We start from the raw sequence: 11,836 nt of genomic DNA on the forward strand, positions 1-11,836 counted from the left end.
AAGTCTATAAACGAATTTCCGGTGAAGTCTCGTGTGCTAAATTTAGAAGACATTGAATGGAAAAACCTTGTTATGCACTGGTCTCGTTCCCAGGATGAGGTACTGTCTATGATATCACATGACAATTTGAACTTCTACTTCTCCGCATGTGCCTTACGGATCTCTTTTGCAGGAAATCTGCTCAAAGAAGAATTCCGGTTTCAAACGGACGACAGGATATCGCAAATATGCTGCCCGCTGCTTTGCTCTTGTTAGTACTTGTCGTCCTGTATCACTGTACTTGCATTCGTACCTGGTTCATTATGTGACAGCAGTATGCATGATAGCTTGCTTATCAATTGTTCGCTCCAAATTATTTGATCCGTATGAATGGTTACATTAGTGTAGAATATATCCAATGCCAATGAAATTTTTTAGCTCTGCATTGTTCTTGTAAGTACCTGTTGTCCTTTATCAGTGTACTTATATTGACAGCTAGTTGTTCATGTACCATCACTCTGCAGCTTATTTTCCTTTGCCCTCCATTTTCTACACATCAGATCTATATTTACTCTTACCATAAGGTTGGATAACACCGATGGTACTGAAGAAGTTTAGCTCTGCATTGTTCTTGGCTGTACCTTTTGCCTGTATCGTTGTACTTACATTTATAGCTACTTGGTTGTGTAGCATCACTCTTCATCTTATCTTAAATATTCTCCATTTTTCTTATATTATCACATCTATATTTACTCTTACCAAAATGTAGAATAAATGCAATGCTTATGAAGAAGATTCTGTGGTAAACTTCTTGAATTGCCCCCCCCCCCAACAGCATGGACAAGGGCTTTATAGAGCCTATCTTCACCAATAATGTAAGTTTGTCCTTCTCAAGCCTTCAAACTTTGTTGTGTATATTTGGTTAGGCATGACTGCAACAGCTGTTTATTTTTTGGTGTTTGCATCAAATTGCATGTTTAAAGTTTATTATGTAGTTCATAAACAAAAGTTTGTCCTTCTCAATTTAAGTTTTCAGTTGTACAACCAAGTTCCTTCTTCATACCATGTAAATTAAACTATACAGAGCAAGTGATCTTCTTTTGCACTACATGTATGCTTCTGTTCTTGATCCGTAATCTAGTGGTGTGGTGAACCTACCCATTACAGCACAATGTCATATTCTGCAATGTCTTAACTATGAACAATGTCATATCATTCTACTATAATTTAAACCATCTCTTTATTTGCCAATCTGAAATGGGATAAATTGACAGCACACTAACCATTAATACTTATGAGTTCTTGATCTGTAATCCAGTGGTGTCATGAAGCTACCAACTCCTTCACAATGTCATTTCCTGCCATGTCTTAACCTGAACAATACCATACTGTGTTAATGCTATTTTAAACTGCGTCACTTTATTCGTCAGTAAGAAATGTGATGAATTGTTAGCACTGATACTTATATGTGCAAGACATGTCATCTGTCTGCTTGTTTATCTTTCAGAGTGAGGAGGACATAAGTGTCAAACAAGCGCAGTCTCATCAGCTTGCTCAGCTGCTTGCGCTGCAACTTCCGAGCAGGGCTAACCTTTCTTGAACTCTATTGAAGTGCTATCGGTCTTGTATATTATTTTGTCAGCGTGTTTGTTTGCACTTGTGGCGATCTTTGATGCCAAGTGTATGTAATTTGTTGTCTACTTGTGCTTTATTATCATAGTGGCGAACTTTGATGCCCAGTGGATGTAATATGCCGTAATTTCTTTATTGTATAGTCTAGGTTTTTCTTATTCACGATGCTGCAGTTATTTTATTGTATATATATCATGTCTTCGCAGTAAACCGGCCAAAGCGTAAAATTACGGTACATAATCAGGCCGTCATGCAAATCACTATGTATGATCCGCATCATGGGCCCAGTCCTCTTGGTCCATTAACAGGCCTAAATGTAAACTAGCCCACTCGTAGATTCGGGCCTTTAATAGGCCGAGTAAACCGCCAGCCCTATTTTCGCAAGAAAACTCAATGGGCTTTTAGTAGGCTACAAAGTAGGTTGGGCCTAAAGCGTGCCGAACAGCTCACGGGCCGACAACAGGACGAAATAGACCCCGGCCCATGATTGTGTCAATCACATCATGGGCCGTTAACAGGCCAAAATTGTCTCGGTCCTTGTTTGGCCCAATCAGATTATCGGCTGTGAGCAGGCCGGATGCAAACCGGGTCGTAGTTAGGCCCAACTATATGATGGGCTTTTAACAAGCTGAAATAAATATAGGTCCGAAATGTTAAACGGGCCTTTATCAGGCCGAAACTAATATCAGGTCGAATTACTCAATGTGCCTTTAGCAAGTGGGCCCAAAAGCATAGCATCCAATTGACGGGCCGAATCTAATATGGGCCATAGTTTAGCTCAAAGTCTCTTAAAGGGTCGGATCTGATCTGGGCCGTAATATGGCCTAGAACGTGGTACGCTTTTAATGGGCCGGATCTCATATGGGCCTTTATTAGGCCCGGATCGTGGCAGGCTGTTAATGGACTGGATCAAATATGGGCCGGCATTTGGCCCAAAACATGGCAGCCTGTTAACGGGCCGGCCCACTAGTGTCCTTAAAATCTTGTGGGCCTTTAGCTGGGCCGGCCCATTATGGTCGGCAAAATCTCATGGGCCTTTAGTTGGGCCGGCCCATTATGGTCCGCAAAATCTTGTGGGCCTTTAGTTGGGCCGGCCCATTTAATCTTTATGGGCCACTTTTGGGCCGCTCCACATCTCAACATATCATAGGCACATCTCGCCCATTGGATGAGTGGCACCTGTGCCAACGCGGAGCTGACACGTCGTTCCGTTGGCCAATGAGAATTTTACGTCTGGAAAATCGGCATTGGTCATGGCTGTTAGCGGGTTATCGGATCCAAAACCGGACCCGAGAGCTTAACGGCGACCCGTTGTGGTGGATGCCACGTGTCGGTCACCCTTGACGAAAGCACTTCCATGACGCGGCATTTATCGTCATGGAAGTGAACACTTCTGTGATGATAATTTTGGTAATGTCATGGAACACTTCTACGACAACACAGGTATGACTATATTGATTCTGTCATAAAATCGTCATGGATGTACATGCATGACAGAAAACGTGACCTACTGTGACAAACACGTATCATCACGGAAGTGTTTTTTTGTAGTGAATATAGGGAACAAAGCAGCATATTACATACACTGGCCATCTAAATTGGCCACCAGTGTAAATAAACGCGGCAGCAAAACAAGTCCATAACTGAAACAACTTCACAAGAGCTCAAGAAACGTTATCCTGGGTATCCACCATGCTGGAAATAAGCTTAGCAAGCTTATTAGCTTTCTCCTGTTTGGCGCTAAAATCCTCCAACGCTTGCTGTTGCACCAGAAAGTATGCATCTGAATTCTCCAGGGACTTCCGCAGTCCTTCGGCTTCTTGTCGCAGCACAGGTGATCGATGTCTTTCAGCTTGTAGTTAAAACTGTTGGGGAACGTAGTAATTTCAAAAAAAATCCTACGCACACGCAAGATCATGGTGATGCATAGCAACGAGAGGGAAGAGTGTTGTCCACGTACCCTCATAAACCGAAAGCGGAAGCGTTAGCACAACGCGGTTGATGTAGTCGTACGTCTTTATGATCCGACCGATCAAGTACTGAATGCACGGCACCTCCGAGTTCAGCACACGTTCAGCCCGATGCCGTCCCTTGAACTCCGATCCAGCCGAGTGTTGAGGGAGAGTTTCGCCAGCACGACGGCGTGGTGACGATGATGATGTTCTACTGACGCAGGGCTTCGCCTAAGCACCGCTACAGTATTATCGAGGTGGACTATGGTGGAGGGGGGCACCGCACACGGCTAAAAGATCAAACGATCAATTGTTCTGTCTCTAGGGTGCCCCCTGCCCCCGTATATAAAGGAGCAAGGGGGAGTTGCGGCCGGCCAGGAGGGGGCGCGCCAGGAGGAGTCCTACTCCCGGTGGGAGTAGGACTCCCTCCCTTTCCTTGTTGGACTAGGAGAAGAGGGGGAAAGAGGGGGAGGAGAAGAAGGGCGCCGCCCCCCTCTCCTTGTCCTATTAGGACTAGGGGGAGGGGCGCGCGGCCCTTGCCCTGGCCGCCTCTCCTCTCTTCGACTAAGGCCCACTATGGCCCATTAACCCCCGGGGGGTTCCGGTAACCCCTCCGGTACTCCGGTAAAATCCTGATTTCACCCGGAACACTTCCGATATCCAAATATAGGCTTCCAATATATCAATCTTCATGTCTCGACCATTTCGAGACTCCTCGTCATGTCCGTAATCACATCCGGGACTCCGAACAACCTTCGGTACATCAAAACATATAAACTCATAATATAACTGTCATCAAAACTTTAAGCGTGCGGACCCTACGGGTTCGAGAACTATGTAGGCATGACCGAGACACGTCAATAACCAATAGCGGAACCTGGATGCTCATATTGGCTCCCACATATTCTATGAAGATCTTTATCGGTCAAACCGCATAACAACATACGTTGTTCCCTTTGTCATCTGTATGTTACTTGCCCGAGATTCGATCGTCGGTATCTCAATACCTAGTTCAATCTCGTTACCGGCAAGTCTCTTTACTCGTTCCGTAATAGATCATCCCGCAACTAACTCATTAGTTGCAATGCTTGCAAGGCTTAAGTGATGTGCATTACCGAGTGGGCCCAGAGATACCTCTCCGACAATCGGAGTGACAAATCCTAATCTCGAAATACGCCAACCCAACAAGTACCTTCGGAGACACCTGTAGAGCACCTTTATAATCACCCACTTACGTTGTGACGTTTGGTAGCACACAAAGTGTTCCTCCGGTAAACGGGAGTTGCATAATCTCATAGTCATAGGAACATGTATAAGTCATCAAGAAAGCAATAGCAACATACTAAACGATCGAGTGCTAAGCTAACGGCATGGGTCAAGTCAATCACATCATTCTCCTAATGATGTGATCCCGTTAATCAAATGACAACCCATGTCAATGGCTAGGAAACTTAACCATCTTTGATCAATGAGCTAGTCAAGTAGAGGCATACTAGTGACACTCTGTTTGTCTATGTATTCACACATGTATTATGTTTCCGGTTAATACAATTATAGCATGAATAATAAACATTTATCATGATATAAGGAAATAAATAATAACTTTATTGTTGCCTCTAGGGCATATTTCCTTCAAAAACCCAAGAAACTGAATTGATTTAGGCAGTGAGTTCGAAGAGCTTGTGCCAGCGGTAGTGGCCCGTAACTCGAACACTACATGAATACATGACTTTGGGGTTGTCTCACTGTCTTCAAGATAGTATTCCTTAGCTGTTTTATTAGCTTTGTTGGAGACCAACAAGGATGTCTCACTATCCTGAACCTTATCTGTATCACTTCCTTTACCATTGCTTAATAAGGTACGCTTCCCAAATATTCTACCAGCATTCTAAAAGAAGAAACAAGCAGACACATAACAGGTTTAGCATGTAGTATATGAAACTCATTTCGGTGAACCATTTCAGTAGTAAGGTGGACATGATTAAACTACCAAGTCTTCTATTGCCAAGTAGTACATAATAAAAGCATCAAACAAACATATATCTATGTCCTAAGGTCACTGCATTGTCTTGCCAAATCAAAATAGAGACACGGTTCAAATCATATTAGTTCAAGACAAAGCCGCATTAAAAGAATACAAGTGTGGGAAACTACACGGCACAACAAATTCTCAGATGGGTACCACGGGTATACATGTACAACAACACTATTGGCTCTGTTGTGATGCTAGTAATGTGCATGATATGAGAAGTCAATTGTATACACAACTGAAATTGAAATCAACAGAGCAATTTAGAAGAGCAAACTTGTTAAAGAAACATGCTTAAACATACATGTTGTGCCATTGGAGTTTCGATTGGATCCTTCAATTTAAAAATAAGTTTGTATGAGTAAATACAGAGATACAAGAGCAAAGAAGTATGCACCATAGTAATGGAATCTTAAATGAGAACAGTTGTTCTTCAGCTTTAAGCACTTGTTCTACACGAACAGAGTACAGTAAGACGCAGGCATATAGTACTTCAAAATAAAAAATGAGCTCATAGACCTTACCACATTCTTGGTTCGGGATCAGTACAGAACAAGGTATTTCCAGTCATTGTCCCGTAAATGTGTCTCAGGAGAAAGTAAGGGAATTTGGTGAGTTTCTTTGCCAGTGAAGTACGTATTCTTCAGGTAATTCCGATACTGCCACCAAGCATTCTTGAAGATAGCAGAGGTATTAGCACAGGTTACCTCATCCTGAGTTTCCAAATCAGTCCTTCTCTATAGAGAAAATGGGAACATTTGCTGTATTATAACCAGCATGGAGGTAGAATGTATGGGACAAATCAAAGTAATTTCCATGACTAACATTACTTACACATAACTCCTGGGCGAACACCTGCAACTGGCTTTTTCCTTCATCTTCAGTATAATATTTCCATGATGGAAAGATAAGCACATAGGATTTAACAACATCAAATGTGATAGATGCTAAACTATGAATGGCTGGTTGTGCTTCGTCCACGGGAATAGGTGTACTAACTGGTGGAGTTGGGGTTTATGGTAGTACTGGCGCTTTGGGCACTGGATCTGCCTTACTAACTGCTCTTGTTTGGGAGGTTTGTGCTGGGAATGGTGTTGTGTCAACTGGAACTGGGTTACTATCTATTGTGGTTGGGGTTAGATTGGGTGAAACTGGTTCTTTGTCCATCGGAGTAGGGGTACAATATGTGAGAGTCTGGGTTATGTGTGGTAGGGCTGGTTCTCGTGCATGTACAACCAGGGTGCTATCTCCGCCAAGAGGCAACACTGTTTTATTTGAAGACCGTGGTTTTACTCCGCTAGATACTGTCATCACCCCCTCCAATTCAAATGGTTGATAAACAAGAAAAGTAGTTGAATGTACAGACCTTGTATGAGAGACAAATGCAATAGATATGGAAAAAAGACGGCATGGAATAGTTCACATGTATATTATTTAACTAAAAATGATAGCATGACATAATTTCACATATATGATGTCTATCTAATGGCTCGATTTTGTTGAGCGGCGTGACATACGCAGTTGGCCAAGCCAGGCTTGGAGCGTGGAGGGCTGGCGATGCTGGCCTATGTGCTGGAGCCTGCTCGGGCGCTAGCGCATCCGCGGTGGTGCGAATGGACTCAGGCAGAGGCAGGAACGCGTACAACACTGAAGCCATGGGCAGGAGATTTGTTTTGTGAAAAAAAGATGACCGAGTCCTCAGGTGGTCATGGCGAGAGGCAGATCACATCTAGCAAGAGGAAATCCATCAAGGATAAGCATCCATTGGAAAGCAAAAGGTCATGGCAAAGCAAAGCTAGCATTGGAGTTTTGTGCAAGGGAGTCGAGCCACCACGTGAAGGCTAAAGATTATAATTCTTTTGGTTTTGCTAGTAGTACGCGGAGGTTCTGTCCGTGTGCTTGGGGCATCACGTGGAAACATGGAATAATTTTTCGCAGGGTCAGCCATACAAAGGGCCATGGCGCCAACAGGTATCAGGTTTGGGATGGAGAAGTTCACGGAACTGAAAACCTTGGGTTATGGCAGACAAGGATGAAAATTTTGTTGGCACAACAGGGATGCTTGAAATCGTTGCGGGAAGTCATGCAAGCTAAGATGGAATTATCAAGTGATAGACGAAAATTCACGAAAGACAATTTTGGAGCCTCGAGCGTGTCATGCAGTTGGACAAGTTCGGCTAGGTTGGACTAGGCAGTCTGACAGATCGACGAGAGTCGGTTGGTACATATGACGGTGATGGGATCGGCGATGACGACATAGGAGCGTGATGCTGATGGTGATCGACTTCTGGGGCGTGGAAACACGTGACGCAGGCCTGAGGGCTTGTGTGACTTTTACAAGACTATGGCGCGGGGTTGATTCAAGATGGTGCACACATGAGAGCGTGAAGTCAACGCGGCGCGGGGGTGGATTGCTCATCTACCATGGAGTCATGTTGAAGGTGGAGTTGGAGTCTGAAAGCCTTCACTCGATGCTGATTGAGGGGCTACGCGTAAGTCGGTAGAGTCGAAGCCTATTCAACGGGGAAAAGCGAGTGACACGTAGTTCAGACTGGAGCCCAGTGGTCTGATAGAAGCGTGAAACTCGTCATCGGTCGGCGATGACCGATGGTACTCTGCAGCGGGGGTTGAGTGGTGTGGGTTGGCGACCCTTGAGACTCGACTAGGACAGCGGATGGTCGACGCGATAATACCGGCGAGGCGTGCGGTGTGCACGGGGCATGGAGACGGGCCATCGCTCTGGTGGTCATACATCTCAGAATGAGTACAAGTAATGATGAAATTCCTTCAAGTTTTAGACAGGCGGTCAAGAAAAGAGTTGTTATGTTGAGTTCGGGTAACTCTTATGTGTGACACCCAATATACGAGTTGTTTACTTTCACGCAGGTCAGTGATCGATGTGTGATGGCATTGACGGGATACTCTAAAAGTTGGGAGCATAAACTAGAGTAACAAGGAACTTAATCTTGCTCGAGTGTTCACCGTGATCAAGAAAAGGAGGGACTACAAGTTGCAAGTGGAGTCACATGGACTCTTTGGAGTAGCAGCGGTACTCATGGGATAAGCTCAAGTCCAATGTACATGAAAGTTTGACACGTGAATGAATTTAAGATGGTGGAGAATATGCGCCAAGGTGGAGTTTGTTAGAGTTGTATCGAATATTGTGTACAAGATAGGTTACAGTTGGACTTGTAGTTTTATTGTGTTTAGATAGGATATGGAGTCGTGTCCAAGTAGGACACTTGTATTCTAGGCCTCTCATATATAGCGAGGGTAGACACACGATGTAACCTATGACAACATAATAGCACAGGAACGAAGGGAAGCCGAGGGCTTGTGCTGGCGTCCAAGTCGACCGGGCGCGGTATTGTAGCGGTGTCATGGATAGGAGCGCTCATAGTCAGGCTCCAGGGATGTAGCCATATCGTTGAAAATCGTTAACAAATCTCGGTCTCGGTCTCGTGCTCGTGTAATTGTTTGGTCCTCGGTAGGTACGCCTCGGAGTTATTCTAACAGCACACGAGAAGACTAGCCGAAGAAGATTGATTAGGGATGAAGTAGGAGTACATCAATGTCTGCTGGCGAATTGAATTTGTGCACATTGTGTACGTGTACACAATCGTGCTCATACGGTACGGAAGATGTACTGATACATAACGGAGCGTAGAATCTACGTTGACTACGGCACAGAGATGTGCAAATCTCGGAAACATCCAACGGCATCCACCTACCCGGCAGAAACCGGTACCGCTACTTTTTCATTTCGCCCGATGCTCAGCCTCAGCACCGGCATGACGAACTAAGCCTCCACGCTGACCTGGTCATTTGAGTGAGGCGAGGCGCCTGATGAAGATGTCGTAGGCGTCGTCCCTGCCGAGCATGCTGACCCGGACGTACCTCGGTTCCGCGCCGAACTGGTTCCCGCTCCTCGTCAGGATCTTGTGGCCGCGGAGGAACCCCGCGCAGTCCTCCACGTCCTCCCTGTCGCACCGCAGCCACGCGAACGCTGCAGAAAGAGATCAAACAATGGCGCGAGGTGAGTGACTGAGAGCTGAGAGCACGCGAGACGTTACGTTAGGCCATGGCGTGAGCGTGCTACGTACCATGGTTATTGGCGGCCGTCTCGTTGGCGAAGTTGCAGCGGCCGGAGGTCTCCTCGGGCAGGCTGAAGATGCCGGACGCGGCGGCGGCCTCGCGCAGCATCCTCCAGCGCTCCGCCATCTTGCGCCGCCCGAAGTCGAACAGCCGGTGGCGCGAGGCGCCGCCGCCGTACCCGTCGGAGACCGCCCTGAGCACCCTGGCGGCGCGCAGCTGCGAGTCCTTCGACACGCTGACGGTGTTGAGCTCCACGAACTTGGTCATCCTCCGCGCCACCTCCCGGTCCTTCACCAATGCCCACCTGCGGAAGCATCGCTTTTCGTTTCAGGTTGGGAGTAACGTTCTTGTCTGAGGTGAAGTTGCAGCGAGCGGCAGATACCCGATCCTCGTGCCGGCGTGCCCGGTGCTCTTGGACATGGTGAAGAGCATGATGTCATGGTCGGCCCGTCGAGTGATTGGGGTGTACTGCGGCCAGTAGTAGGCAAGGTCATGGACCGCCTTCCCGGCGCCACCGGAGCCCAGCAGGGCGTCGCGGATGGCGCCGTCGGGGTTGTTCGGGGAGCACACCAGCTCGATGTAGGCGTCGCCAACGAACGAGTTTGCGTCGCCGGCCCAGCGGAACAGCCCGGACCGGAGGAAGTCCGTCACGGCAGGGTACCACTGCATCCATGATCCATGATCAGATCAAGAGTGACTTTTTATGTAAACTTAACTTAGGGAGCGACTAACAGTCTGAACTTGAGAGGATTTTTTTTGTAATATCGCACTTACCGAGTAGAAGGGCGCCGTGGAGACGACGCTGGTGGGCTGGACGGCATCCGCTGGCGACAGGGCGTAGAGCGCCGCCATGAGGAGCTGCGTGGAACCGGTGCCGACGAGGACGTGGCAACCGTCCACGGCGGCGTTGCCGACCGTGCGGTGGAGGCGGCGCACCTGCTGGTCGAAATCAGGCTCCATGAACCAGCACACGTTACTGACGTCGGAGAAGTAGTTCATCGTCTGCCACCCCGGGATTACGAGCTCCGCCGCGTCGCCGGTCTCCCTCCAGAAGGCCTCAAACATGGTCGGGTCCCCGCTGCAGCCGACAGAACGAATGTCAGTCCATGACATTGTCTGACACTGAACAAGGACATGCTCCGGCGGGAAGAACACCCCTCGCCGGCTTTTCAAATTGCAGATATTTTAATGCAGAAATTTACTACAGAGAAAAATTGAAGGAACAGGGGCTTACTGGTCCAGATTAATAACAGAGTCGGAAGTCACTCCCGGCTTCCCGGTCGACGGCGCACTCGCCGCCGCGCCGCTGGTGCCCGGCTGCGGGGCGCAGACGTGGTGCTGCTGATCAAGAGAGACGACACCGGGATGGTGCGGGTGGCTGACGACGTACCGGTGGCGTAGGAGCGCGAGTGCGGCGACATTCAATGCGAGGGAGGCAAAGATGGCGACTCGCCGTAGTGGCATGCGCCTCGCCGGCCGCCTCCTGCCGGTGAGCTTGGTGGCTGAGAATACGCTGCTGCCGCCTCTTGGATTTGCTCCCCGGAGCGCCGGGCGGCCGCCGTTCGCGTGCTCCTCCCGGCTGGGCGCGCCACCGCCGCGGGGAGAAGCGACCACGTGCGCCGACGGCGGCATTAGGCTGCCGTCCCCTTGGAACTCCGCCGACGTGCGCCGTCGCGACGCCGCCATGACGCCCGGAGGACTAGAGGCTTTTCTTGTGTGAACCAGCCCAGCAAAAATAAAAAGAACAGAACACCCAGCTGGGAGGGTCGACACGGCAGCGCCGGTGGCTTCTGGTCTACAAATACTGCGTGCGAAGGGAAAGGTAGTACGCACAAGTGGGGGGTGGGGGGCGCCGGGCGTCGGCACTTTGTTGACTAAACGACAGAGTCATACAAAGTCTCCTGGATACACACTCCGGAGCAAAGTTAAAAACACGAAACAAGACCTAGCTAAAACATGAACCAACGCATTACATTGGCGATGAACGTGCACAAACGGAAATGGGGAGAGGCACAGAGTTGCCAGCTTGTGAGCAGGCAAGGGGATGCAGAAAATGCCCCTTCCCATACAAATTTGCTCAGGCTTCATTCTTTTTTAAACGCAGTCTCTTTGGCAGGGCCCGTCCTGAGATTTCAGGGGCCCAGGGCGA

At 48.0% G+C, this 11,836-nt stretch overlaps 1 protein-coding gene across 1 annotated transcript; it reads right to left on the minus strand.

Moving 5' to 3' along the window:
* Positions 1–9,128: 9,128 nt before the first annotated feature.
* Positions 9,129–11,478, minus strand: LOC123169461 (tryptophan aminotransferase-related protein 2). The gene is made up of 5 exons (XM_044587344.1): positions 10,922–11,478; positions 10,462–10,765; positions 10,070–10,350; positions 9,696–9,991; positions 9,129–9,598 (listed from the first exon to the last, which is right to left on the minus strand). The coding sequence occupies exons 1-5, from the start codon at positions 11,371–11,373 to the stop codon at positions 9,414–9,416; spliced, it is 1,518 nt and encodes a 505-aa protein (XP_044443279.1). The 5' UTR covers positions 11,374–11,478; the 3' UTR covers positions 9,129–9,413.
* Between the last annotated feature and the right edge of the window lie 358 nt (positions 11,479–11,836).

Source organism: Triticum aestivum, chromosome 1D (genome assembly GCF_018294505.1).
Source record: "Triticum aestivum cultivar Chinese Spring chromosome 1D, IWGSC CS RefSeq v2.1, whole genome shotgun sequence".
NCBI lineage: Eukaryota > Viridiplantae > Streptophyta > Magnoliopsida > Poales > Poaceae > Triticum > Triticum aestivum.

Excerpts from the sequence above, each read along its gene's own strand:
- LOC123169461 (XM_044587344.1), bottom strand. The coding sequence starts at position 11,373 with ATGGCGGCGTCGCGACGGCGCACGTCGGCGGAGTTCCAAGGGGACGGC. Across the intron at positions 10,351-10,461 it reads CCACGGCGCCCTTCTACTCG|TGGTACCCTGCCGTGACGGA; the intron begins GTAAGTGCGATA and ends TCATGGATGCAG. Across the intron at positions 9,599-9,695 it reads GACGGCCGCCAATAACCATG|CGTTCGCGTGGCTGCGGTGC; the intron begins GTACGTAGCACG and ends CTCTTTCTGCAG.